At 37.8% G+C, this 27,634-nt stretch overlaps 1 protein-coding gene and 1 pseudogene across 7 annotated transcripts in view; both read left to right on the top strand.

Annotated features, from left to right (window-relative positions):
- PTBP2 (polypyrimidine tract binding protein 2) overlaps positions 1-493 on the top strand; it is a 113,898-nt gene extending 113,405 nt beyond the window's left edge. For 5 of the 7 annotated variants that reach the window (XM_027862615.1, XM_027862610.1, XM_027862612.1 and 2 more), the window contains one exon: positions 208-493. In XM_027862615.1, the coding sequence (XP_027718416.1) occupies positions 208-340 (133 nt within the window). In that variant the 3' untranslated portion in view covers positions 341-493. The remainder of the gene's footprint in view (positions 1-207) is intronic. The other 2 variants (XM_027862613.1, XM_027862611.1) reach the window with 1 other exon arrangement.
- An 18,423-nt stretch (positions 494-18,916) lies between these two features.
- The window catches only part of LOC114043569, a 33,816-nt pseudogene continuing 25,098 nt past the window's right edge, over positions 18,917-27,634 (top strand).

The following is a 27,634-nucleotide window of genomic DNA, read 5'->3' as shown; positions in this document are numbered from 1 at the left end:
TAAGCAAGCTTCCTTGTTTTTAAATTTTTAAAAAAATATATTATAGAAATACATGTTTATTCTAGGTAATTTCTATTGTTTCTCCTTAAAGAGATTTATATTTTTAGTTTTTCTCCCTATCCTTCCCTCCCCCACATACACATACCCAATCAAATATTTAGGTTCTCTAGTATTTGTCACATTTTTAACTTGCTAATTTTGTTTCAGAAGAGATCACAAGATGGCGCTTCTTCAAATGGCAACAGTGGAAGAGGCTATCCAGGCACTGATTGACCTTCATAATTATAACCTTGGAGAAAATCACCATCTGAGAGTTTCCTTCTCCAAATCAACAATTTAAAAAAGAGATAAAGATTTAGGGTGAATCACATTGTCAGTGTCATCACCTGTTGACTGTTCAGAAAAGTGGGGACCAGAGTTTGACTTTTGGGTTTTTTTCATGCTGTTATCATTCCTTGGTTATAATAAAATGAAATGCATATGTTAAAAGGCAGAGGTATTAACTGCTTTTTTTTTTCATCTGTTGTATAGGGAATCCATTTTATTGTCTGTTGAAAAGTTTTCAGTTATATCCCACCTTTTGGTTTGTTTTTTTTTTCCAACTTAGTTGACATACGTGCCTTAAAAAGGAAAACTAGTATTGCTAGAATGCATTTACTAGAAAAAGGAATTGGTTGTCTAGGGCACATTGTTACATGGGAATTAAAATATGTTTAGGCAGGGGTGTGTAAAAAGGTTAAGTTTTTGTTTCTCCTGCTTGGAACTTATTTTTTATTATTGGCTTATCGCATTTCTTTCTATTTAATCAGATGAGATACATAGCATTGAAAGAATAAAACACTGCATTTTATTTTATTTTATTTTTTTATTTCTACTGCCTTAGGCTTTCTTCCTTTAAGGTACATTGGCCTTCTGTATCTCATGATTCTGGTCTAGATTCAGTTATGAATGTAGGCATTAGTTAAAATTAACAAGGGTGCAGAGTATTAATTTCTTAAGACAACAAAAGTGATTTCTGTAAGTTTGAGCCCCATGTGGAAAGCATTGTGGAATCTTAACCTTTTTGTACACACTCTTGTGGGACGTATCATATAAATGTCAGCACTAAGTAATGTCTTGTTTGTGGCTGAATATTTTTCGTAGATGTTTTTGAAGTTGACATGACTTATGTGCATTTAAATATATATTGCCATCTTTAGTTTGTAATTAAGGTTTGGAATATGGTTGTGGATTTCTGAGCATGTGCAGACTGGTCTAGCTAGTTCAGGAACTGGTGCATGTATTTTTCAAAGATAAAGAAAGTGTACTGCGAAAATTTGCAGGAAGATTAATTTTGTGGCAGTTTTCTAAAACTGACAACCAGGTGGGACCAAAGTTTATGTGCCTTTAGTCTTAATTTACCTTGCATTGTAATATTCAGTTTTAATAAATCTTCAAACTATTTTGTATTTAGGAATAGATCTGACTTTACTATAAACATGGCTCAGAATCTACAGGTCAAATTAATTTGAACAATTCTTGTCAATCTGAATTGTTGATTCTGTTTAAATGACCAATACTTTTTGAAATTGATGTACTTAGTTTCAAGATTCATAGATTCTGTTATCTATGTAGACAAAATGGTCATGTATATTTTCTATTAGTTGGGTTTTTACATCTTTAGAAATGTAAAATTCAGTATAGTTTGGAAGCGGCACAATTAAAAATTAATTTTCTAACAAAGTTGGGAGGTTTGACGGTCGTTTAATTTCACTTTATGTGTACTCTGCTTACCTCTGTAGCATGCTCAATAAACACTTCTGTAGCTCTGTATTCACCTTTTCTGTCTTTCTCTGCTGCCTTTTCTCTTTTCTCTTCTTTGTTTTCACTCTACTGTGCTTCTGAATTCATGTTTATTCTCTGCCAGGGTGGGAAAGGAATAATAATATTCTATTTCTATGGCTTTTTACCATAAATCTAGATGCTGTGAAAATATACCAACTGGTTTTTTAAATGTGAAAGACAGTAACTACTTTTCAGGAGGACACATATTAAACATTTCCCACCCTGTTATAATCTACTGCTTTAAAGACATAACTTTTATTGTAGCTTGTTAGTTCTCTCTATCTCTTGTTTTTTGTTTTTTTGTTTTTTTGTTTTTTAATTTTATTTTAGTAGATTTATGCACTAATAGATCTTTCAGGTTTGCCATGCTCTCGCTGCAGTTTCATCTTTCATCTTTTGTGTCTGCTAAAGATTTCCTACTAATCATAAAAGTACATTGTGAATATCAAGAAAGTTACAAATACTACAGAAAGGGAATGTAACAGCAGACCATACAATGCTGAAGATGGGCTGGGTGGATGGACGTAGAGGATGGGGTTAAAGAACATTCTTGACTATTACAAGGATAATCTATGTGTTTACAAATGCAAGGGTTATAATTTTCACTTCCCAAAGACTTTCTGTCAAAGGAATAACATGCTCTCTACCAAGGTTCAAAATATTCTTCTGTCACTTCTCTTTAAACAGCTAGGTTTATTGATGTCAGATTGCAGTGTGACCTCATGTCTGGTCCTTAAGTTTGTTCTTTTACCAATAAATATCTGACAACTGTTTAAAGGTCACTCTATAACCAGGGGTTCTGCACTGGGAGAATAAAAATAAGTGAGTTTAAAGATTATGAAATACATTTAGGTAAGTTACAAATCAAAAGGTAATTCATTCATCTTCCAAAATGAAGCCTATGGTAAATGAAATTTTATCAGTTTTGAAATTGAGAAAGTACATTTGGGATAGGAATAGTTTTTATTTTGACATTACAGTTCTGTAGGCATTTTAGATATTAGAGCATTGGTTCTGTATTAAGTTTTAAAATGCCACCTGCAGCATTATATACTTACTAATAAAACATCTGAGAGCAAAGTTTTTTTGAAGAAGTGAGGAAGTTGAAAAGCTGTAGTGCTGAGGACTAAGTGACATCTCTGCAACATATGGAAGTGCTCAAGGGGTTTCAGATTTAGTGAGGGAGAATATACCTATGTACATGAGTTATTATATTCTGATTTGTATGCGATAGAGACTGGGAGGGGGGCAGGGTGTAGTGCTGGAGCTACCCTTGAAACCAGGAAGACTTGGGTTCAGATCTTACCTCTGGCGTATTGGCTATGTGACTCTGGAAAAGTCACTTTATCTCTGCCTGCCTTGGTTTCCTCAACTGTATAATTAGGATAACAGTACCTATTTCCCAGGGTTGTGAGGATAAAATGAGTTCATATTTGTAAAGTAAACCTTAAAGTGCTAATAAATGTTAGCTCTTCTAAGCAACTCTAATACTATAAGTTTCAGAGCAGTGCCAGCCTGCTTGGTAGAGGGAGTTGTTTCCTGGGAACTCCCTGTACCAATGAAATCCTAGGTCCAATCCCTATCCCTAATTTCTGTGAGCAGTAAAAAAAAAAAAAAAAATAGGAGGGAGAAATTATTTCTTGGGGGAGAGAAGTGAACAGATAAGATCAAATATGTCATATAAACTCCCTTTGAAGGTTTTAGAGCCTTACTGGACAAAAACAGGAGATAAAGACTCTGGAAATATGGAGCGATATGGACAGAGAGTTAATATTGGAATGAGAAGAGGATATAGAGACTTTGTAATTCAGTGTCCACCTGAAGTTATGAATCTCGACCACTGTCCCTGAAAAGTGATCATCTGGTGTAGGAGCTAGCTTTCTGTCACTTAAGGAAGCCTATTCCATGTTTGGATAGCTCTAGTGTTAGTAAGATTTTCCTTATGTTAAGTTAAATCCTTCTCCCTGTAATTTCAATGTAGTTTTGTCTTCTAGGATCAAAGTGCATGGAAATAAGAGGGAGGCAGAAATCATGGGACATGTGAGTAAGCCAGTTTGGCAGGAGGTGTGAATATGGGAAGAAGAATAATGTGAAAATACTAAAAAGGTAAAATCATAGGATTTTAGAGCATTTGGAGGAATCGAGATGAATTTACTCTGATCTGATATAGGAATTGTTTCTACAACATTCCTCATAAATGGTTTAGTAAAGTTTGCTTGAATACCTCAAATGATAGGGAACTTACTAGTTTATGAGAGTCCGTTCCTTTCTAATTATTAGAAAGTTTCTACTGCATCAGAATTTTCCTTTTTAAAATGTCATGTAATCACAGAACTTCATGAGTTAGAAGACACCTCAAATCATCTAATCCAACTCCTACCTGGCTGGTAATACCCTCTACAACATTCATAACCAGAACTGGTAATCCAGCCTGTATTTGAAAGACCTCCTAATGAGAGGCAGTCTCACTACTTTCTGAGGCAAATTATTCCACTCTTGGTTATAGGAATTTTTCATTAGGTTAAGCTAAAATCTGTACAACTTGTACCATTTACTTCTAGTTTTGATCTCTAGGACCAAATAGAACAAATCTAATTTCACTTCCATGTTGTAGCTTTTCAGATCCTTGAAGACTATCATGCTCTTTTCTTCTCTGAAATATTCCCAGTTTCTTCAACTGATCCTTGTGTAGTGTGATCTCAAGAAAGGCAATTCTTCATTTTGGATAATCTATGTTAGTTTGTCAATATGTTTTCTACAATATGGAATGAATAAATATGAATACAAGATGTTGACCAGAAAAGAATATACTGAAACTGTCGCCTCTGTCATTCTGTACATTATGCCTTCAATACAAAATAAAACCAGATTTGGTTTTGTGACTGCTATATCATCATGCCTTTTTTAAATAATTAATTTAATTTTAGTTTTTAACATTCACTTCCATAAGCTTTTGAATTTTGAATTTTCTCCCCCTGCCTCCCTTCCTTCCTCCCCAAGATGGCATGCAATCTGATATAGGCTCTACATATATATTCCTATTAAACATATTTTCACATTTGTCATGTTATCATCATACTTTTGACTGTCATTGAGCATGCTTTCCACTACAGTTTACTCCTATGTTCATGAACTGTGAAGTTGCTTTTATCTGGTCAATCTATTGTGATTCCACATTTCTCAGTCTCTTGACCCTTCCCCCAACCTGTTCTTCATCTTTATTGTAACCTCTAGTCGCTCTACCCTCAATTCTTTACCAGGCCATCACCCCATACACTGCCTACCCTCTTTTCTCCCTTCTCTATCTTGGCCCCGTGGTGAACCATTTCAGCTCGACATTATCCTCTTCTCTTGATTCCCTTCCTCATTTATTCTGTTGAAGATGTTGCCCTGCCAAGCCTTAAATTACTCACATCAACTGCTGCCTTTCTTCCTACTTAACATACTGTGCAACAAAGTTGGAGAAAATCACAAGACTGTACTCACTGGGCCTACTACAGATGTCTGTTACATAATCTCAACTATACCCTCACTGTGGCAAAGCATTCCTTTTAGACCTACCTAGTTGATTTACTTACCCCATTCAGCACAGCAGCTTTTCCAAACCTTTTCATTCTTCCTCAGACTTCCAGTGGCTACCCTCACAACCCCCCCTCCCCACTCTTTCAACTGAGAGCTTTGTCTCTCATTTCACCAAAAAATAAGGCCACTCTCGTAGAGGTTCCTCTTCTCTCCTCCTCCTTAGCTTGAACACTTCTTCTCCCTTTACTTGAATGCCTTTTCCACTATCATCCCTGACTTATAAGAACAGGTGGCCCTTCTGGCCAGCGCAAACCCCTCTAGTCCCAAGTGATCTTATTCTTCCCATCTTTTCCAGGAAATTTCCCCTATTATTCCCACTCTTTCACTTATCTTTAATCTCTTTCTATTTACCGGCTGATTCCCTAATATCTAAAATATGCATTCCCTATCCACAGAAAACCATCACTTATTCCAGTTAACTATTATTGCTTGTTGTCCTTCCCTTTTATGGCTGACCACCTTGCAAGGACCATCTGTGGTGGATACACTTTCCTCTCCTCATCTCTCTTCAGTCTAGCTTCCGGACTTAGGAACTGCTCTCTGCAAAGTTACCAATGATTTCTTACTTGCCAGATCTAATGGCCGTTTCTCAGTCCTCGTCTTCAATCTCTCTACAGTCTTTAACACTGCCTGTCACCATCTTCTCCTTGATACTCTCCCTTTAGTGTTCAGTTTATATCAAGCACTCAATAAATACTTGTTGAATGTTGCCGTAGTGACTTTTTCCATGACGCTTCTTTTTTCAGGTTCTCCTCCTGCCCATGTGACCAGTCTCAGTCTCTTTTGCTGTATATTCATCCAAGTCACTCTTGTTGGGTGTTCCCCAAGACTCTATCCGGAGCACTTTCCTCCTATGCTATGTAACTTGGTGACCTCGTGAGCTCCTTTTGATTCAAATAACATCTTTGTGTAAATGATTCTCAGATATATTTGTCTGGCTCTGATCTCTCTCCTGATATCCAGTCTTTCTATTGGACATTCCTAACTGAATGTCTCATAGACACCTTAAACTCCTCGTGTCTAAAATTGAAGTCATTATGATATTTCTTCCTAAACCTTGATATCACCATCCTCCTCCACCCCAGTCATGCAGGCTTGCAACCTCACTGTCATCCTCAACTCCCCATTTTCTTCTTTCATATCCAATCTGTTGCTAAATCCCATCGTTTCTACCTTTGCGGCATCTGTCCTAAATACTTTCTCCTGACACTGCCACCGTTTTGTTGTGGTTTCTCTGCCTCAGTTCTTTCCTACTGCAGTCCTCCTTCCACTCAGATGTCAAATTGAGCTTTATAAAAGCACAGGTCTCACCATGCCCTGTTCAAGCTACTTACTGAACAGTGATTCCTTATTACTTCCAGGACTAAATCTTTGTTTGGCTTTTATAGCCCTTCATAATCTGACTCCTCCTACCTTCCCAGCCTTCCAGTGTTTAGAAAAGGTGCTTAATAGATGTTTGTCAGTTGATTATCCCTTACTCACTATCTCCTGGCTTCTGGGCATTTTTACTGCCTATTCTCTCTGCCTGGAATTCTTCATCTCCTCATCTCCTCATCTCCATCTGAAGGTTGGTGATGAAGTGGAGGTAGCAGGTTTAGACTACTCCAAGAAGTTTTTTGTTACAAGAGATGGGATTGTGTCTCAAGGGGATAATTTAACAACATAAAGAGAAGGGTTTGGAGGTTGTTTTTGCAATGATTCTAAAACTTTTGGGTCTCTATACCCCTTTATACTCTTAAAAAATTATTGAAGATCCCCCAAAGGCTTTTGTGTGGGTTATATCTACCAATATTTACTGTATTAAACACTGAAATTTCTCAGTATTATGAAAATAGTTTTGACCTTACAAACTCCCCACGATTCTTTATACCACACTTTTAAAAATGCTACTTTTAAGGATAAGGGGAGGATATAAGCATATTTGAAGGTCAAGAGCATGGATTTAGTGAATGAGAATGCTTTGAAAAAATATAAAGGTGGGGATGATGGGGAAAGTTCCCAAAGGAAGTGCACAGGAAGAATTCAAGGACATAATTAGAGGAGTTATCCTTGAAAAAAGAGGATACTCTAAATGTTTGTGACAAAAAAAATTAATGAAGGTATAGAGAAGTTTTAAAGTATGGAATGAACACCAACTCATATGTTTAGTAGCAGTTATCTGATAGCTGAGGATTTGTGAGATCAGAGTTTGAAGGGAGGAAAAAAAGTTTCAAAAAGTCTCTGGGAAAATGCCCTAAGGAGTTGATAACTGAAACAGTGACTTATAGTGAAGGCTCAGTTATTGTTAAATAGGATAAATTTGTAGTGCTACCAATTGAAAATCTTTGGGACTTAACTCTAATAAAATGTGGTGTCAAAGAAATGGGATTAGAGACTGTAGATCATGGGTTTTGCACAGGAATCGGATTAGTAGGGTAGACACAGCAGAAAGTCAATTATGAAAGAATTAGATTTCAGAAATGGAAGGGATGTTGGAGACCATCTATTCCAACTTATATTTGAAAAGGAAAAATGATGAGTGATCATTTGGTTTTTGCTTGAATATCTCTGGTGAGAAGAAAATCCACTACATTCTAATAATACAGTGCTTTGTGATGGCCCTAATGATAGGTTTTCTTACCTCAAGCTTAAACTTGGATTTTTAAAACTTCATTTCTTCTAATTCTGCCGTTTGAAGCTAAGCACAAGTCTAATTTCTCTTTTACTTTTCATCCCTTTAAATACTTGAAAATAACTATCACTTTTTGTGAATGTTCTCCAAGCTAACTATCCCTATTTACTCAACTGATTTTCATGCTGTTAACATGAGGCCCTTCTAGCATAAGCCATCCTGGTTACTTTCTGTTGAACATTCTCCATCTTATCAAGATCCTTCAGAAACACTTTCTTGCAGGACTGTGCCATGCTTTTGTCATTGTGTTACCTTTTCTTGCTTTCACATTCTGACTATGCATCTTTAAACTTTAACTTGGATCATAGATTTAGAGCTGGAAAGGACTTAGGAAGCTAGAATTTCCAATCCCCTCATTTTACAGATGAACTGAGGCCCAGAAAAGTTAAGTCACTTGCTTTGGGTCATATAGCTAGTAAGCACCTGAGGCAAGATTTGAACCCAGTTCTTAGTGACTCCAAGTTCAGTGTCCTTTTTTAGTTGAGTCGTTTCAGTTGTCTGACTCTTCACATGACTCCCATTTGAGGCTTTCTTGGCAAAGTTACTGGAGTGGTTTACCATTTCCTTCTCCAGTTCATTTTATAGATGAGGAAATTAAGGCAAACAGGGTTAAGTGACTTGCCCAGGGTCACATAGCTAGTAAGTGTCGGGGCAGATTTGAACTCAGGAAGAGGAGTCTTCTTGACTTCAGGCCCAGCTTCCTGACAGTCACCTAGCTGCCCTGCTGTCCTGTCTGCTTCACTACAATTCCCTCTGCATCCATGTTGGTTTCTTTAGATAATTCCTTTTTTCTTTAAATGTGGTAGGTTATATGATATTTTAGTTGCATAGTATTTTCAGTTTTTGAAATTTAGGGTTTTTTTTAAGATTTAGAGATTTACACAGTAGTGTATGTATTAAAGCTTTATGTGTAGATAGATTTTTAAAGCTTCCCTCTTCAGTAATTGCAACTTGTTTTCACATCCAAAAAACCTCTTGGAAAGTATTAGGTCTGAAAGTATGGTACCTTAAAGAGGGTCATTGCCCCCATTAATGTTTAGAAAACTGAAGACCAAGCAGGACGTGATACAGGAAATGTCCTTAGAAATACATCCTTTGCTGCCTCACACTTCCTTCCCGAGCCCAGAACAGGCAAGTATTTCTCTGCCAAGCAGGATGATTAACTGCTGAAAAATCCACAAAGATTTTGGTCACAACTGAAGATGGGGCCTCATGCACAAACCAGTGTTGAATAAGTATGGACTTCTTGGTAGCCATGTCTTACTTATTTTATTCTGAACTAGGTCTGTGATTGCATTTGTATGGGGAATCCTTCTAGAAAGGAAACTCTCTATACCAGTGCCACTTGATCAATCAGCAAACATTATTATTAAATTCCTGCTATGTACCAGGTACTGTGTAGGTGGTAGAAATACACAAAAACAAAAATTAAGTCTTGGAACTCAAGGAATTTCCATGGGGAAATGTATAAAATACAGACATATTATGTTTAAAAAAATGCAAGATAAATCATTAGGCAAGGTAAAGAAGTTGTGTGTGTATATACACATTTGAAAATACACATTTAAACATTTTTTTCAGTAGCACTTATATTTTAATAGAAGAGAATGTGTACATAATAATCGTAAAAAAAATTAAAAACATAGAAAACAAATTCAAGATGGGTGGATGGAAGACCAGGAAGGGCCTCATGCATAAAGTTGCTCTTCAGCCAAGTCCTAAAGGAAACTAAAGATTCCAAGAGATAGAAGAAACTAGGGAGCCTACTCAAAGACTTAGAGAAAATAGGTGGAATAAGATTTTGACCATAGATTACATACAGGGATAGTTATGTTTAATAAGCCTAGAAAGCTACATTAAGTTGGAGACAGGTTATAAAGGCCTTTAAATGCCGAACAGAGGAATTTGTATTTGATCAAGAGAATGGGTAGTCCTTAGCAAGCATTTATGAAGTGCCTACCATGTGCCAGGCATTACCCTAGGCACTGAGGATACAGAGGAAGGCAAAAGACAGTCTTGCTCTCAAAAAGCTTACATGCAAATATGTAAAAACAAGATTATACAGGTTTTTCATATTGTGTGAGTAACAAGATTGAGGATTAGACATTTTCTCTGATTCCCATGACCTTTCAAGCCTCTCCATAACAAAAATTTTATGTCGAAAATAAAAAAGCTATCTCCCTGGTCTAAGACACCTGAAGTGCAAGAGAAAGTAAAAAACAAACCCGTGAACTGGTGCTTGCTAATGCTGAACTCGGGATCCCTTTCCCACCAGCTATGCTGATGGCAGTGAAGTTGCACCAACAGATCCAAGAACCCAAGAAAACCCATTCTAGTCCCATCTCCTTTTTATTGCCATTGAGATCTGACATCCAGGCTGCAGGTGTTTGCCCAGATTGGGATAGCCAGCATGACCAACCTTCCAACAGCAAAAACCTTCCAGGGACTACAACCCAGGAGCACCAACACTGTAAAGCCAAATTATGGGTGCCTGGGCGGACAACCTCTTAGCACCAGTGCTACAAAGCTGTGAACTGTGCATGCTAGGGCAGACCACTCTATGACCAGACCACCCTATGACACCGGTGCAGCAGCTGTCTAAATTGCCAGTGCTGAACTGAAGAACAAAAAGAGTAGGACAGGAATGGGAATGGAAGGACATTGCAGAGTTTTGTGGTACTCCACAAAGCCTTAGAGAAAGAGCACAGCATTGAGCTGGGGGAGAATTCAGACTACCCAAAAGTCACTTGAGGCAGAGAATAGGCTGGTGAACTGTGAATTGCCCAGCATGAAAGAAGGCTGTATGCTTTGAGATCCAGCCCCTAAGGAAGCCACAGTCAGAAGGAGGGTGTCAGAAAATTAATAGAGAAAAAGAAGAAAAAAAAGAAACCTTAGAAGAAAAAAACTGCAAAGACCTTGAAGATAAATTGACAAATCAACAGAAAACATTAGCAAAAGGAAATTTTGAAAAAAAAATTATTATAGATTAAGGAAAATATAAACCTAACTCATAACTTTAAATGTGAATGGATTAAACTATCCAATAAAACAAAGAGGGACAGATTGGATAAGAAAACAAAATCTTAAAATATGGCTTAAAAGAAACATTTAAAAAACAAAATAAAACATGAGATTAAAAAAATTACTATGCATCAAGTGAATCAAAAGCAGTTGTTACAATCATGCTATCTGACAAAGCAAAAACAAGTATGCAAAAAATGGATAAACAAGGAAACTATTTAGCTGAAAAGAACCATAGACCGAAAAACAACCAAAAAAACTCAATGAAGTTATGTACTCAAAATGCCTTAGCATCCAAATTCATAAAGGAGACATCTGAGCTACAATAAGACTGACACAGCAGTGACAGGAGACTACAGTATCACTCTCTCAGTTTTAACAAATAAAAGGGAAAATATGGAACTAACAAATTGCTGGAGAAACGAGTTAAAAGATAAATGGCATCTTTTAAATGAGACAGAAAAAGAATAATATGTATATATTTCTTAGCATCACTTGGAACTTTTACCAAAATTGACCATGTGCTAAGGCATAGAGATGTTGCAAAGAAATTTAAACATATATGAATACTTAAACATACTTTATAGACCATAATATGATAAAAATAGTAATTGGTAACAGGGACCACAAAGAAAAGATACAGACCCACATGTAGACTTTACAATTTCTAAATACTGAGCGAGTCTCAGAACAAATCATAGAAACAACTATAGGAAAGGAGAATGATAATGGAAAACCAGTATAACAATTTCTGGGATTTAGCTAAAACAGTCCTCAAGGAAAAAATCATATCCTTACCAACATATGTTAACAAAGTAGAAAAAGAGAATTAACCAAATATGCATTTAAAAAATTAGCCAACGAACCTGAAACAGGTGTGAAAGAAGAGATATTAAAATTAGAGAGGAAATGAATTGCAAACCAAAAAACTAAAAACTGAAAAAGTTTGAAAAGACTTAAAATTGATGAACCCTTAGCTAATCTGACTAAAAAGAGAGGAGAAAATGAAGTAAGACAGCAAATGAGTAAGATGAAATAACAAAACCAGAAGAAAAAAGAATAATCAGAACATATGCATGGTTTTATGCTAACAAAACTTAAATAGAGGAATACCTTCAAAAATATAAAACATATAAACTATCACGATCAGCTTGGTAAATAATTCAATCTTAGAAAAAGGAAAAAAGATAAAGCTATAAAGGAACTATCAAAGAAAAAAATTCCTAGTCTTGATGGATTCACAGGAAAATTCTATCAAACTTTTAACGAACATTTAGTATCCTTATTTTACAAAAGATTCTCAAAAATTGAGCAAGCCCCCTACCAGAATCCTTTTATGAGACAAATATAGTAGCAATACCATAGCCAGGGAAAGAAAACATAGAAAACTGTAGGCCTTTGTCACTAATGAACATTAACTCAAAAATTTAAAACCAAATCCTGTCAAACAGACCATAGTAATTTGTCCAAGACATCATTATAACCAAGTGAAATTTATCAATGATGGAAGGATGGTTCGTTAGGAAAACAATCATGTTAAAAGCCCAAACATCCAAAACTACATGATCATCTTAATAGATGTAGAAAAAACCCTTGATAAAGGCTTTTATGCTAAAAGTGTGCCTATCATTTCAAAGTACAGTAGTATAGGCATACTATACTATGTACAAAGTATAGGCATAGAGGAGCCTTTTTTGAAAAAAAAAAGCATCATACAAAGCATCTTCACAAACAAAAGCAAAAATAAATAAAAAGCATCCTACAAAGCATCTTCACAAACAAAAGCAATGGAGCTACACTAGAACCTTTCTCTAGTAAATGTGTGGGTGAAGCCAAGTTACTCTCACAGTGTTATTTGATATAGTTCTGGAAATGCAAATCAAAACCACCCTGATGTTTCGCCTCACATTCTGAATTGACAAAAATTTTTTAAAAAATGCTAATAGTCAATGTTGGGGAGTGGTGGAATGACAGACGTTGGTGGAACTATGAAATGGCGTGACCATTTTGGAATGCACTTTGGAATTATGTAAATAAAGTGACTAAAAATATCCATACCCTTTGAACCAAAGATTCCACTATTGGGCTTATGCTCGTAGGAAGCCATCAATATGAAAAAGGTCCCATAAACTCCAAAATATTTATAGCAGCACTTTTTGTGGTACCTAAGAATTGGAAACAAAGTAGATGCCCATCTACTTTGGGGAATGGCTAAATAAATTGTGGTACATGAATGTAATGGAATATCACTATGCTATAAGAAATTATGTGGATGATGAATAGAGAAGTATAGAAAGATCTACATGAATTGATGCAGAGTTAAGAAAACAATATGAACAATAACTACAATGATACAAATGGAAAGTACACACACACACACACAAAGTAAATATAATAAAATTATAAAAAGCAAGGCTCAAATGAAGAAATATGAGAGGACACCCCCAACTCACCCCTCTGTGGAGGTGGGAGGTCCACAGGTGTTACACATCACATGTGTTTTCAGAGTTTTTCAATATATCAAGTTGGGTTGATTTTTCCTCTTTAAAAAATACTGCTTGTCATGGAATGCCTCGCTGAGAGAAGAAGGGAGGATACTTGGGATGACTATGATGAACATAGACAAAGAGATCCCAGAATAGAGCCTTGGGGTATACTCATAGCAGGTAGGATATGGAGGATGATCCAGCAAAGGAGACTAAGAAGGAACAGTATCAGAACCAAAATGGACAACTCTTTTTCATTCCTAGTATGTCAGTATACAAAGCAACATTTTGAAGATGCCAAGCAAAATTATTCTTGGGCCTTAGATCTATTTGGTTAATTAGCTAAGATAAATATTCTACTAATAATTAGTGTTTTGTCATCCTGGGATTTCATTCAGATAGGGAAATTCCTGTGAGGAAACTCCATCAATGTAGATTGTCAATCAAGATCATAAACACATATTAGAGACAGTATTTGAACTCAGGTCTTCCTATTTCTGAGGCCATCTCTATATCCAATATGATGTGCTATCTCTCAACCAATTGATTCTAGATTGATTAATCTCCAGAGTGACCAAATCCTGCAAAAATTGATTCACTAGGGTAGAAGTATTCCATACCAAATCCTTACAGAGAGCCCAGAAAAAGCTGGCATTGATGTTCCTTGCCTTTGCTTGAATCTAGGGAGTCATCTGGTTAACAATCTTGGTTTTAAATGGAAACTAGGAAGTAGGGTGCTATTTATAGTGAAGTGGGATTGATCCACTGGGTAACCCATTTAGATATGTTCTGCCACAAAGGCCAGTTTGGCTCATTCCATGAATGATTATTAGAGATGGTCTTCTACCCACTCAGGGTAGAGTCTGAGGGACTTCAGGTATTGCCTTTGGCCAGAATTGCTGGAGATACTTTGCCTGAACCAAAGGTTTCTTTCCTTTCTTTGGGTTAGAAAATGTGCCTTATCCAGCATTTATTACAACTGCCCTGCCTCTCCTCTCACACCCCCCAAATCTTCTGAAGGAATTATAGTACAGCAAATGACTGCTATTGTCAGCCATGGGCTATTTATTTAAGGGAATCAGACCATACTTGTTCTGTTCTGCCTGGGCAGGGCTGAGATAGGATGAGATCTGAATTAATTTCCTTAGGTAAGGAAATGACAAAGAGGGGATAGAATTGAAAAGGACTTTAGGGCTCAACTAATTCTACTATCTCCCCCTCACCCCATTTTTTATGTTGATGAAAATAAGGGTCCAAGAAGTACGGTGATTTGCTCAAGACCTCAAACTAGTAAGTGGCAAAGCCAGCATTTGAACCCAGTTCCATGGAGTCCAAATTCAGCATTCCTTCCATAAGAAATACATAACCCGAACCATGAGGTTTAATGATCAAAGAAAATGAGACACAGGAAGAAAGGAAGACAACAGAACGTTCAGTACAAAATTTTGAGGCTCTTCCCATAGAGAGGGAATTTGACCTTAGGAGGAAGCAGCTTGTACACCAAGGAGTGATGGACCTCCCTAAGTTCCATCAATTAGAGGTCATCTAGTAGTTTTCTAGAGAGTGGTTCAATTGCAAAGATAGATGCTAGAAGTAATACCTCATGCTGCTAGCTCTGGAATGCACTAAATACAGTTCACTGTCATCTTTTCTTTATTTTCCCTGTCTCTTCTGTCTTTAGTCCTTTTTTCTTTAACTAGCTTTGCATCCTTTCAAATCTGGCACCCAAAAAAGCTTCTGACTCATGGAGGACTTCTGGGAGATGTAGTTCTGAGATTCTAGAAACCTCATCAATAGCAAAGATTTTTAAAAGATACATATTGGGGGTGGGGAGGAAACATTTGCATAAAAGAAAGGTCAGATAACTGGAGGAGTAGCAAGGGTCTCTAAGAATGGTATCAGAAATGCTAAAGCTCTGTGTGAGCTAAGACTGGCTAAGTATGCTAAAGGAAACCAAAAAGGGCTTGTTACATGTGCTATATGCTAAGGGCCTACTACACCAAGTGAATGGGACAGTGGTCACAGACCACAGAGAAGGCAAAATACCTTTACTTCTTAAGACTGGAAAGGACAGGATAGAGTTGGTTACCCAGGAGTTGGAAACGCTACATAAATGATGAAATGGTAAGAGTCCCTAGCCGATCACAATGAATTCAAGTCACTAGGCCTGGAAGAATGACGTTTTAAAGCACTGTGCTCCTGTTGGCTATTGATCTTTGAAAAGTTGTAGAGAATTAGAGAAGCACCACAGGACTGGAGAAGGCCGAGCATCATGATTTTTGGGTGTAGATCCAAACTCTGGCACTTAACTTGAACTGGGTGTGATCTTGGAGTCACCAGTTCCTAGGCAAATGCACTTGCAGTGTATGAGGTAACTGTGCACAATCATTTCACCCTCTAGAAAATATAAAACAACACAGTCACAGTGGCTTGAAAATAATAAAATTTTCAAACCCTCTCTAGAAAGTCCTACTTTCACCCTCAGAGACCTTTACACTTTAAAGTACTACTGCAAGGATTGGACTTGTAAGTGAAACATACTTGGGGTTGATAGAAACCTAACCCCCTGACATTCCAGTGAGTCCCATTTTCCATTATGGGGACCTATATAGGCCTCTAGGCTTACAGTACTATAAAGGCTTGACTTTATCCCGGAAGGGAAGTGAACTCGGGGTTCAAAGAGACAGAGCTAAGCTTCTCATTGGACCTGTATAATCCTAATAACTTGTAGAAGAGGGCAGAGTTCAGGTTTTTGCGCATTTTGTGGTTTAACACCATAGCTCTTCTAGCACCCGAGCCATAGGCTAAATATTCAGCATAGATCTCTGTGTTCCTCCATGAGGCTGAGATTCAGAAACTCCCAGCACTCTACGATATGGTTCCCTCTCTCCATAGCTGCCTTTTGGAACATTATACCACTTCCTCTTCACAAAGGAGACCAGGGAATCTATACAGGAGGCTGGGTTATATGGTCTTATCTTTTCCTGTGAGATGTAGCTGAAAAGGCCCTGTGTTAACTTTCAAAGTCACTTATTGGGCCATGTGTATGGTAAGCCATGGGCAGAAAGACAGTGGTACAATGGAAAAAGTACTGAACATGAAGCCATGAGACTGGAGTTCAGATCCTGTTCCTTTCACTTATTATCTGTGGAGCCTTGGGGAAGTCATGTAACCTTACTGAGCTTCATTTTCTTCAGACTCTAATGTTGACGGGTCCATACTCAAAGGTGGTTGCTTAACAGTTGACCTTGTAAATAGGTCATAATAGGATGACCAGGCAGAGAGTGTGTCATTGTAAAAATCTGAATAAACCTGCAATGTGTGCTAGTTTTTTTTTTTCTTTTTCTTGGTAAGAGAGACATCAAGAGTAATAACTTTTCTTTATTCTTCAGCAGGTATGTCTCATATAACTCTGGTGCAGTGACCACCCAGAAATTTAAGGATTGGGTGAGGTCATCTTCCTCTCACCCCTGCCCTGTTCTTAAGGAAGGTGATCATTTCTAGGGGAAATTAAGCTTCTCAGTGGATAGAGCACTGGGCCTGGAGTCAGGAAGACCCAAGTTCAAATTGGGCCTCAGACACTTAGTAGCTGTGGGACCTTGGGCAAGTCACTTAACCTCTATATGCCTCAGTTTCCTTAACTATAAAATAGGAATAATAATAACATCTACTTCCCAAGGTTGTGAGGATTAAGTGATATATTTATAAAGTGCTTAACACAGTTCCTGGTACATAGTAGATGCTATATAAATATTCCCTTCCCTCCCTCCACTTTTCCACTAGGAGGGGTTGGCATTCCAGGTACTAATTAAATTATGACAAATGGCACCCAGTCTTTCAATCGTGTGTCTTCCAGGTTGTGGACCATACATACCACCAAATTATTTGCCACTTCCAAAGAGTCAGCAAATAGGCAAATTTCAGAAGGTACAGTTTCATGTTGACATTGGACAACTACAAGAATCATGCAGACCACATTCAGTTGCCCACTTGGAATGGCACCCTCAGGCCTAAGTCCTTTAGAGTAGTGCTCAACAAAGTGTATGAAGACACCCATGGTCCATCGCCTCTTGACACCAACACCTTCTACTTGGGCACCCAGAAAGCCAGGCTTAAAGTACTTTGTCGGTTAGCATCCACTCAAAACTGTAGCTCATGAATGTGTTTACTAGACTAATCACAGATCATATCGGTTTAAAGTAAGAGATACTTAATAGTGGGGTGGGGGGGGAAGTAATAGAGAACGTGAGATACATTATGTCACAATAGTTTCCCATTTATTTCTCATTCCAAACTTGAACCATCTGATTAGCTAAGCCAGACCTGGCCTAGAACACCTACTATATACACTTACATGCCAGAAAAACTGAAACTCCAAAATTAATAGAGGATTTACTAGAAAAATATAAAATACACTAATTGCTAGAACACTAAATAAAGATCTCAAATAATTTAATTTCAGAAAAATAAATTTAGCTACAAAGGAACTACCTAAAGGGGTCAAGAAAGCCTTGGTCAAGGTTGATTTATAGGAGATGCATATCAAAGATTAACTAAAAAAAACAACTTTGTAACTTACTTGATACAGATTATTCTCAAAAATTCAGAAAGGAAACATTCTACCAAATTCCTCTTATGAGACAAATATAGTCAAAATACCTAAACCAGGGAAGGAAAAAAAAAACAAAAGAACTACAAAATAAAATCATTAGTGAATGTTTACTAAATTTTAAATAAAAAAAAAACTAAAAAAAAGGCTACCATACTTTATCCAAAAATGTATGAACTGGATTCACTTCCAGGCCCCAAGATGGTAAGTATACAGTAAATTGCTGTAACTCTCCCAATATTCACCTCCAAATAACCATAAAATGGCACCCTCAAACAGATGCTGATACAGGAGAATCAGCAAAAAATATGGGGTGAAACAACCTTTTAGCTCAAGAAACTTGGAAGATGAGCAAGAAAGGTCTGAGTCACCCAAGTAAGAGGGAAATACTATCCAGGATAGGAAGTGTCCTAGCAAACCAGCAGCCACCAGCAGCAAGCCCCACCTCAGCAAACCAATAGGAGATCCTGAGCCCCAGTGCCATGGAGCAGGCAAACGCCAACACCAGGATCCCTCATATGCTTTATCATAGCCAGGGGAACCAATGGGCTCCAGCTTGAGAACCTCCGTGTGCTTCAGCATAGCCCTGGGCAAAGAGGTAGCCTCCAGCTGCCAGACCACTGAGTGCTTCAGTGCAGCCTTGGGGAAATGCAGAAACACCCCACCAGCCTTAGCACATGCCAAACACCACCATTAGGATCCTGGCTCAGCCACTAGATCCCTATGGCTGCCAACAGCACCAGCCACACATCCCCATCACACCCCTTCAGCACAGCATCTGACACAAGGGGCCCAAGTAGGCTTCAGGGTAACATCAGTGCAGCACTATGTAAACAACCAGCACCTGCAGCCCCTGGCACAACAAGCCTGAAACAGTACCCCTTTAACCCCAGGAGCAGAGCTCAAATTTAAAAGGAAGGAAAAAGACAAAACAGGAAGAACAAAAAAAAAACAAAAGAATCTGACCATAGAAAGTCATTATGGTGACAGGAAAGATCAAGTAAAAAACTCCGAAGTGGACAACAATGGCAAAACACCTATGGGCAAAACCCAAAGGAAAATGGGAAGTCATCTGAAGCCCAGAAAGAACTCATGGAAGAACTCAAAAAGGAGCTTAAAAATCATCTAAGAGACATAGAAGAAAAATGGGGGAAAGAAATGAGAGTGATGTAAGAGAATTACGAAAAAAGAGTCAACAGCTTGGAAAAAGAAAACAACTGCTTAAAAAGTAGAATTGACCAAATGGAAAAGAAAGTACAAAAGCTCATTGAGGAAAACAACTTCTTAAAATTGGGAAAAGTGGAAGCTAATGACTCTATAAGACATCAAGAATCAATCAAACAAATTCAAAAGAATGAAAAAAATGAAAGAAAATGTAAAATACATCATGGGAGAAGCAACTGAGCTGAAAAATAGATCCATGAGAGACAGTATCAGAATCATTGGACTACCTGAAAGCCATAACCAAAAGGAGAACCTGGACAGCACCTTTCAAGAAATTATCAAGAAAAACTGCCCTGATATCCTGGAACCAGAGAGCAAAAATCGGCATTGAAAGAATCCACTGATAACCTCAGGAAAGAGAACCCCAAATAAAAACTCCAAGGAACATTATAGCCAAGTTTCAGAACTATCAATCCAGGAAAAAATGCTACGAGTGGCCAGAAACAATTCAAATATCAGGGAGCCACAATCAGGATCACATAGGACTTGGCAGATGTAACATTAAAATATCAGAGGTCATGGGACATGATATTCCAGAAGGCAAAGGAGCTAGGACTGCAACCAAGAATCACTTACCTTACAAAATTAAACATAATACATGGAGGGGGAAAAAATGGTCATTCGATGGAATAGCAGAATTTCAAGCTTTCATAAGGAGAAAACCAGAACTAAACCAAAAATTTGATCTCCAATATCAAGACCCAAGAGAAGCATAAACAGGTAAAAAGGGAAAAGAAAACATAAGGGATTCAATAGAGCTAAACTGTTTATATCCCTACATGGGAAGGTGATACTTGTAATTCTTAAAAATTGTATCACTAACAGTACAGCTAGAAGGAATATACATAGACAGAGAGTATGGGGAAGGGACTGACAGAAGGGAAGAGATCAGGGGAGGTGGTAGACAGAAGCAAAAATGTATGAACTAGTATTTATACTAGGATGCAATAATGGCCCAACATTAAGAAAACAACATATTAAAATAAAATTATACAAAACTGCATCTTTATGTAAATAAATAAATAGCTTTTGGCAAAGTGAAAGTTATGCTGAAAACCCTATAAATTCAGAAGGACTTTTTTTTTAATATGACAATGTATCTATCCAAAACCAAAAGCTAGAATTATGTGTAATAGGAAAAATAGAAACTTTCTAATTAAATCAGGAGTAAACCAAAAATTCCCTCTTTTCCTGGTGTTATTTGACATAGGTCTAGATAGCATTAAAGTTACTTGAATATATAAATTCTTTGCAAGTAGGGATGGTTTAATTTATTGTATTTGTATCCTCAGCATCTATTACAGTGCCTGGCACATAGAAAACACTTCATAAAGTCTGACTGATTGACTGCAGAGAGAAACTAAAAATAAATTATTCCTATCTATTGATGACATGATGGTTTGTATAGAAAATCTCAGGGAATAAGCAAAGAAACTGATAAAGACAATAGCTTCAGAGAAGAGGCAGGTTACAAAATCCATAAATATCAATTGGATTTCTACCTAGCAATAACAAAATCTTAAATCTGGGACAATCCTTTACCCAGTAAGGAATAAAAGTGGTCACCAAACACAATATAAATCATTTAATTTCTACAAAATTGAAGAGGTTATGAATCTTTGTATTGAATATCTCTAATAAAGGTCTGATATCTAAGATAGATTGTTCACTCATGGAAATATATGGACTAAAAAAATTGCCCACTAAAAAAATTGCCCAGGGGATAAGAGATCAAAGTATATGAACAAGCAGATCTCAAAGGAATTGTGTACTAACCACATTTAAAAATGCTCCCAATTACTAATAATAGGAGAAATGTAAACCAAAACTTAAGTTTCACTTTATAATCAGAACATTGATAAAGATGACAAATGATAGACAATGTTGGAAAGTTTATGGAAAGATACACACACTAATGTACTAAGGGTGAAAGTATGACTTATGGAATGTAGGTGATATAAAAACAAATAGCAGCAAAAATCTGTTATTAAAAATTTTAAACAAATTTCCTTTAAATCAAATGTAAGTCAATCACCATAACAAAGAACCTAAAAGATCCTAGAAAACAATTTTAACCAGCAAATATTTGATCTTCCCAAGCAAGATATAGTAGCCAAGAGCAACACTGGTTTGAATAAAAATTGACTTGTAAAACTTTTTAAAGGAGAATGTTGAAATATTATGAGCAGGGTTATAAAATAAGCAAGCAGTGGAAAAAACATGTAAAGAAAACTTGGTGAGTATACTGACTAATTACAGGATGGCTCAAATCATGTGAGACATTGCTGGCCACATTAACTAATAAAGATAGGAATTTGGAACAAAGAATTGAGGGGAAGGGTGATGCCTCACCCTTTCTTTTTTATTTGGGAGACCCAAAAGATCTCAAGAAATTGAAAAAAAGTGTGGGGCTCCAGACCTATATTTGGACAGTTTGTTCAAACCCTAAAAATGATTTTGAAGTTGGATACAGGTTGGCATTGTCATTTTTGGAACTTTAAAAGGACATTCTATCTTTAAATCAGATAGAGGCTTAAGAAGGATTCAGCTCCTGCTCGAAGGGGGAAGTAGGTAGATGGGTTAAAAACCTACAGCCTTTAATTCTCTGGCTGACTGTTCTAGCTTCCAAAAAAATTTAACTTTGAGGGGGACAGGTCAGGGTGATTGGGGCTCTCTGAAAAGAAGCACTAGACAAAGAATCTGGGAAATGGCAGATTTCTCTGTATGAAGAGAAAGGAGCTAATGGTTTTCTCTCTGACTGGGTATGGAAGATCTTGATTCTCTTACTCAAGGAATTGACACACACCTCTGGGCTCCAAGCTAAAAGAGATATGGAAGGGCCCTTTTTCATCTTAAATGAGTACTTCTGCTGTATCTCAGAAACTTGACAAAGTACTACAACCACATACCCAGAAGAACTTGAAGACTTCCAATTTGAGAAAAGCCACTATTTTCTAGGGTAGCCCTTTTCCACTTCCAGACAATTTTGATTGATAGGAAGTTGTTTGTTCTCCTGTCATCAATCCTAAATTTGCCTCTCTTCAACTTCTACACATTGTTATTATTCCTTTTCTCTAGGGATAGTTTTTAAGTGCCTATTTAATTTCATTGTACTATGTTTGAACCAGTGTTCTAGCCTGTACAAATCTTTGTGGATACTGATTCTGTCATTCCACATCATTGCAATTAAAGTGTCTGTATGATACTTCTTTTAGAACTTACAGGTGACCTAAAGGTGACCACTAGATCCACTCATTTTCTCTCATCTAGAACTGTTCCAAGCCTTCATTTAGGGATGCTTATGTACCTATAGACCTAATGTATCTTTGTGAGGAGGCCTGTGGTAATAGTTTAAGGAGGATCAGTCCCTCTCTACCAATAATTAGAAGGGAATTTTCATAATAAGCCCACAGTGAAAGAATACTAGCTATAGGGGATAAGGATTCTAGTGGTGGAGGTGGTAAAGTTGTGTAATGCAGCAATTAGAGGATAACTTTGCAAAGTTCCAGAAAGATGGAGACAAAGGACTCTTCCAAGTCTTTTATTTAGCCCTGACCTTTCTTGGCTTCTTCCTCAGAACCAAGTGGTCCTTTACCCAGCAAGACTCTTTCCTGGAATTTTTTCCATTGTTCTACCACACTATCACACATTTAGAACCATAAAAAAAAAATTGATTTCAGAGCAACTGGGGGCTTATAAATAATTTAGTCTAAACTTTTCATTTTACAGTTGAAGAACATGAAACTTCAAAAAGAGAAGTGAATTGCCCAGGACCGTATGTCCAATCCTTGGCAGAGATAGGAAGCAAAGCCAGGTGTGGCTGGTTCCTTTTCTTCCTTCTTTTCCATCTCTCTCACATAGAGATGATTGTGATATAAAAACCATATCAATAAAATGTATGAAAAAAGCACCCCCATTAAATTTAGAATAAGGACAATAGTTACTAAACCCTGTGTATGCTAGCACTGTAGTAATTGTCCTCCTACAGGGATTGTGGTCCTGCTTCATGCCTCCAATATGTATAGAGGCTTGTCTTTTGAACAATTTGATCCTAAATTTGCCCCCTGTTCTCCTAGGTGGAAGAAGGTGTCTTAGACCAACAACATCTCAGTCCCTAGTATCTGAAACAGCAGCACTAAACAGAAGGGTACCTCAAAGTCAGGTTCTTTATATTTCTAGTGAAGCTAGAGTGGATGTTTAGGACCATGTGAAAGCAGTCCTGCACCCTGGGACTTCATAATAAATCATGTCCACCTACATGGACATCTTGACTCTATGCATATTATAAATAAAGCAATTGAAACCCTTGCTTCAACTAGATCAGACCATTCACCTTCCTCCAAATAAGCTACATGAAATCTGTCTCTAGACTTTTATCGATGCTGTCTTTGCCCTTCTTTCTTTCCCACCTCTGTCTTCATTCCCTGCTCCCTTTACTACAAAATACTTTAAGTGTAAGTGCTCTTTAAGCTCTGGTTTCATGTACTTCATGGATGCTATAGCCTTCTGTGCTCTCTTCCTTGTTAGAATTTCTGGATCAGGTTCACTATGTCACAGTCTGATCTTCTATTACCCTCTGTTTATTTGTTTGTCATCTACCAATTTCTTGACCAGAGGGAGACATAGGGAGACCAGTGATTTTGTTACTGATTTGGGGAGGAAGAGGAAACAAGCATTTATTAAGCACCTGCTACGTGCCAAGCACTGTGCTTCTCTGTTTAAAAAATATGTCTTTTGATCCTTACGAGGCCAAAAAGAAAAGCAAAATACTAAGAGTAGGCATTTATATAGGACTTTAAGGTTTGCAAAGCATTTTATAAGCATTATCTCAATTTATCTTCACAATAACTCTAGGAGATAGGTGCTATTGTTGTCCCCACTTTACACATGAGGAAACTGAGGCACAGAGAGCTTGAGTGATTTGAGTTACATAAACCAGTATGTGTCTGAAAGCAGATATGAACTCTGGTTTTCCTCATCCCAGGTCCAGAACTCTATCCACTGTGCCACCTAGCTGCCTCTTCAAAAAAGGCATGAATATAGAACAAAATACCAGGGTACCTAAGTAGAGCTTCTAATTCCTCTCTGTATTGCCCCAGCCAAGCAAATCAACTCAGGAGCAAGATTGAAAGGATCTAGCTGATGGGAGTGATACCCTTTGCCTTACTTTCTTTTTTTTGTTTGTTTTTTTTTCTATTTGTTTTAGGCAACTGGGGTTAAGTGACTTGCCCAGGGTCACACAGCTAGTAAGTGTCAAGTGTTTGGTCTGAGGCCGGATTTGAACTCAGGTCCTCCTGACTTCAGGGCTGGTGCTTTATCCACTGTACCCCACCTTACTTTCTATTAGCAACCAAAATCACTGCATTCCATACATAGATCAGAAGGTCCTTGAGAAGAGAGGTCATCTTATATATTTATTTAATCTCTCACCACTCCCTGGTGCCATTTTGGACATAATTATCAGTGTAATGAATACTTCCTTATTGGCAATAGTCAACTAACATTTATTAAGTACCTAATATATGCAGAACATTATGTGGTAGCAGAGTATGTGGTATATAGGAAGTGTTTAATAAATGCTTGATTGAATTAAAAACAGTTCCTTGAATATGTAGGAGAATTTACTTAAGGCATTTTTTTTTTACTCTGCTCTTAGTATGATCAGAGCACTTCTCTTTTCTTATTTCTTCAGTGCTTATTGACTTTAATCTAGAAAGGTTTGCAGATCTACAAAACAATTTCTAACTAACTACCACCATATGTAGTTCACCAATATGCCTCTGCCATATGAGAAAAAATGGAATGTTGTATGGTATGCTTGGATCAGGGATTCCCTGAATCCAGGGAATTTGGATTCCCTTAGTTTAGAATTACTAGTCTTATATATAACAGTATCAAATAGTTCCCCTTTAAGACTTAAGGACCTCAAGGATGACTTGTTCCTGGATAGTGTGTTAATGAGTTATTATTGTACCTACTATTTGACTTTGCTTGAATCTTATACTTGTTCTCATCAGAAGGGGTAAGAGGACTCATTTACTTATTATGCATTGTAAATATACTTAGATACAATAAGTGATCTTAGAAGTTTTAAAAGGCTTAGAATAGCAATGTTTAGTCTACAGTTCTGTAAATTAATAAAGATATGAGAATAGAGGAAATGACATCATTCATTCATCTTTCACTTACACATGCTTTCTGTTATTCCCTAGCCTGAATATACATATGTGAGGGATTGTCTGATGTTGGCCACTGCCACGTGGGAGTTGTGGCAAATGGGGTAGGAACAAGATATTAGGAAGTAATCGGAGCTCACGCTCCCGAGGCAGGGGCTGTGCTAGGCGGAGTTGTGGTGAACTGGGATGGGAACTGGATATGGAGAAGTAACCGGAGCTCATGCTCCCGAGGCAGTGGGCAGTGCTATGTGGAGCTGTGATAAGCTGGGGAAGGAACAGGATACAAGGAAGTAGCCGGAGCACGTGCTCCTGAGGCAGGGGGCTGTGCCACGTGGGAGTGGGACGGCAGAGAACAAGTTCCCTTTGTCTAGTCCTCTCCCTACGTGCAACGTTAACCCCAGATGTCTCCTTCCTGACTTCCTGGGTCACGTACTTTCCCTTTGTGTAGCACTGACCCCAGACGCCTCCTCCCGGTATCTGGGCCTGACTTCCTGTGTCACGTACTTTCCCTTTGTCTATGCACTAACCCCAGACGTATCCTTCCTGTATCCGGTCCTAGCCTCCTGTGTCACGTCCTCTCCCTTGGTGCAGCGCTAAACCCAGACATCCCCTTCCGGTATCTGATCCTACAATCAATGACTGGTAGGCAGGCTGAGGAGGAGGGGCTAAGTAGGTACTTAAGGAACAGTAGAGATCGGAGCTCGCTCTCTTTTGCTCCTGCTCTCTTGCTCTTGCTTTCCTGCTTGGCCTTGCTGTGATGGCCTCTGAATAAAGCTCGAGTGTTTGCACCTCCTGATCGGCTCATCTCTGTGTTTATCCAGGTGGGCACTGAAGACTGGTAAGTATGACTCTGGCAGCCTGCTCCTTATAGGAGGAGAGTGCGCGGCACGACCGGCACATACATACACATATGTCTGTTCATCTATATATGTATGTATTCATGTATATGTATTTAGAAATGTATACATGTAGCATGCATATATATGCATGCATTTATATATACATGTATATTCAATACACATTTAACATGGTACACTGCATAGTGCACATGTAGATTTGTGGAACTTGGAGTCACCAGAATTAACTTTAAATCCTAGCTCTGCTATGAGCTTGTGCAAGTCATCTGACTTCGCTGAGCCTCAGTTTCTTGATCTGTTTAATGAAGAGGTTGGACTAGATGGCCTAAAAAGTCCCTTTCAGCTCCATATCTATGATTCTGTGACAGGCAAGAGGTAGCATAATGTCAGTCAGTCAATAAGCACTCTCTAAACACTACTTTTCAGACCCTGTGCTGGAGGTCAAAGAAAAGCAAAAACATGGACCCAAAGATCAAGAAGCTTACATTCTAATGGGGAGGGGGAATGACAACAGGTAAATAATTGTAACATAAAATATGCATAATGCAAATGGATGTTAATCTCAGACGGAAGGAACTGGTTTGGGGGGACAGAGTGGGAGAGTGGGGAGAGTGAGGAGAGACCTCCTGCAGAAGGTGGTGTGTGTAATGGATTGTGAGCTGGCCTCGGAATCAGAAGGACCTGGGTTAAAGTCCTACTTCAACAATTATTAGCTGTCATTTAACTTCTCAGTGTCCCAAGCAGCTCTTTCAGACTCTAAGTAATAGATAAGTTGCCATTTTGTATTGGCGGAGGGATTGTCTATGTTGAGAGTTCCCTGCACAGCTGAAATCACAGATCAGGACCAGAAACAAACAACAGATCTTTTAGAGCTGATAACTTTAGCTCTTCATCTAGCTATTTATCATCTATTTGCAATTCCTGTGCAATATATACATATATATATATATATACATACATAGACATAATAATACACAAACAACATATCTTATATATTAATTGTAGTCAGCATTTATATAACATGGCATGGTAGAGAGAGACCTAGCTTTGGAGTTGTTTAGGTTCAAACCTTGCCTCTGAGTAATGATCTTAGGAGAAGTGGACAAATCAGACGGTCCCTTAGTGGCTCAAGCAACTAACTCTAAAACAATAAATTAGAGAGTAGCCGTGGTTCTACACAAGAG

Source organism: Vombatus ursinus, unplaced genomic scaffold, assembly GCF_900497805.2.
Source record: "Vombatus ursinus unplaced genomic scaffold, bare-nosed wombat genome assembly UNPS02014769.1, whole genome shotgun sequence".
In the NCBI taxonomy this organism is placed as follows: Eukaryota; Metazoa; Chordata; class Mammalia; order Diprotodontia; family Vombatidae; genus Vombatus; species Vombatus ursinus.
This window is presented reverse-complemented; position numbering and strand designations above follow the sequence as displayed.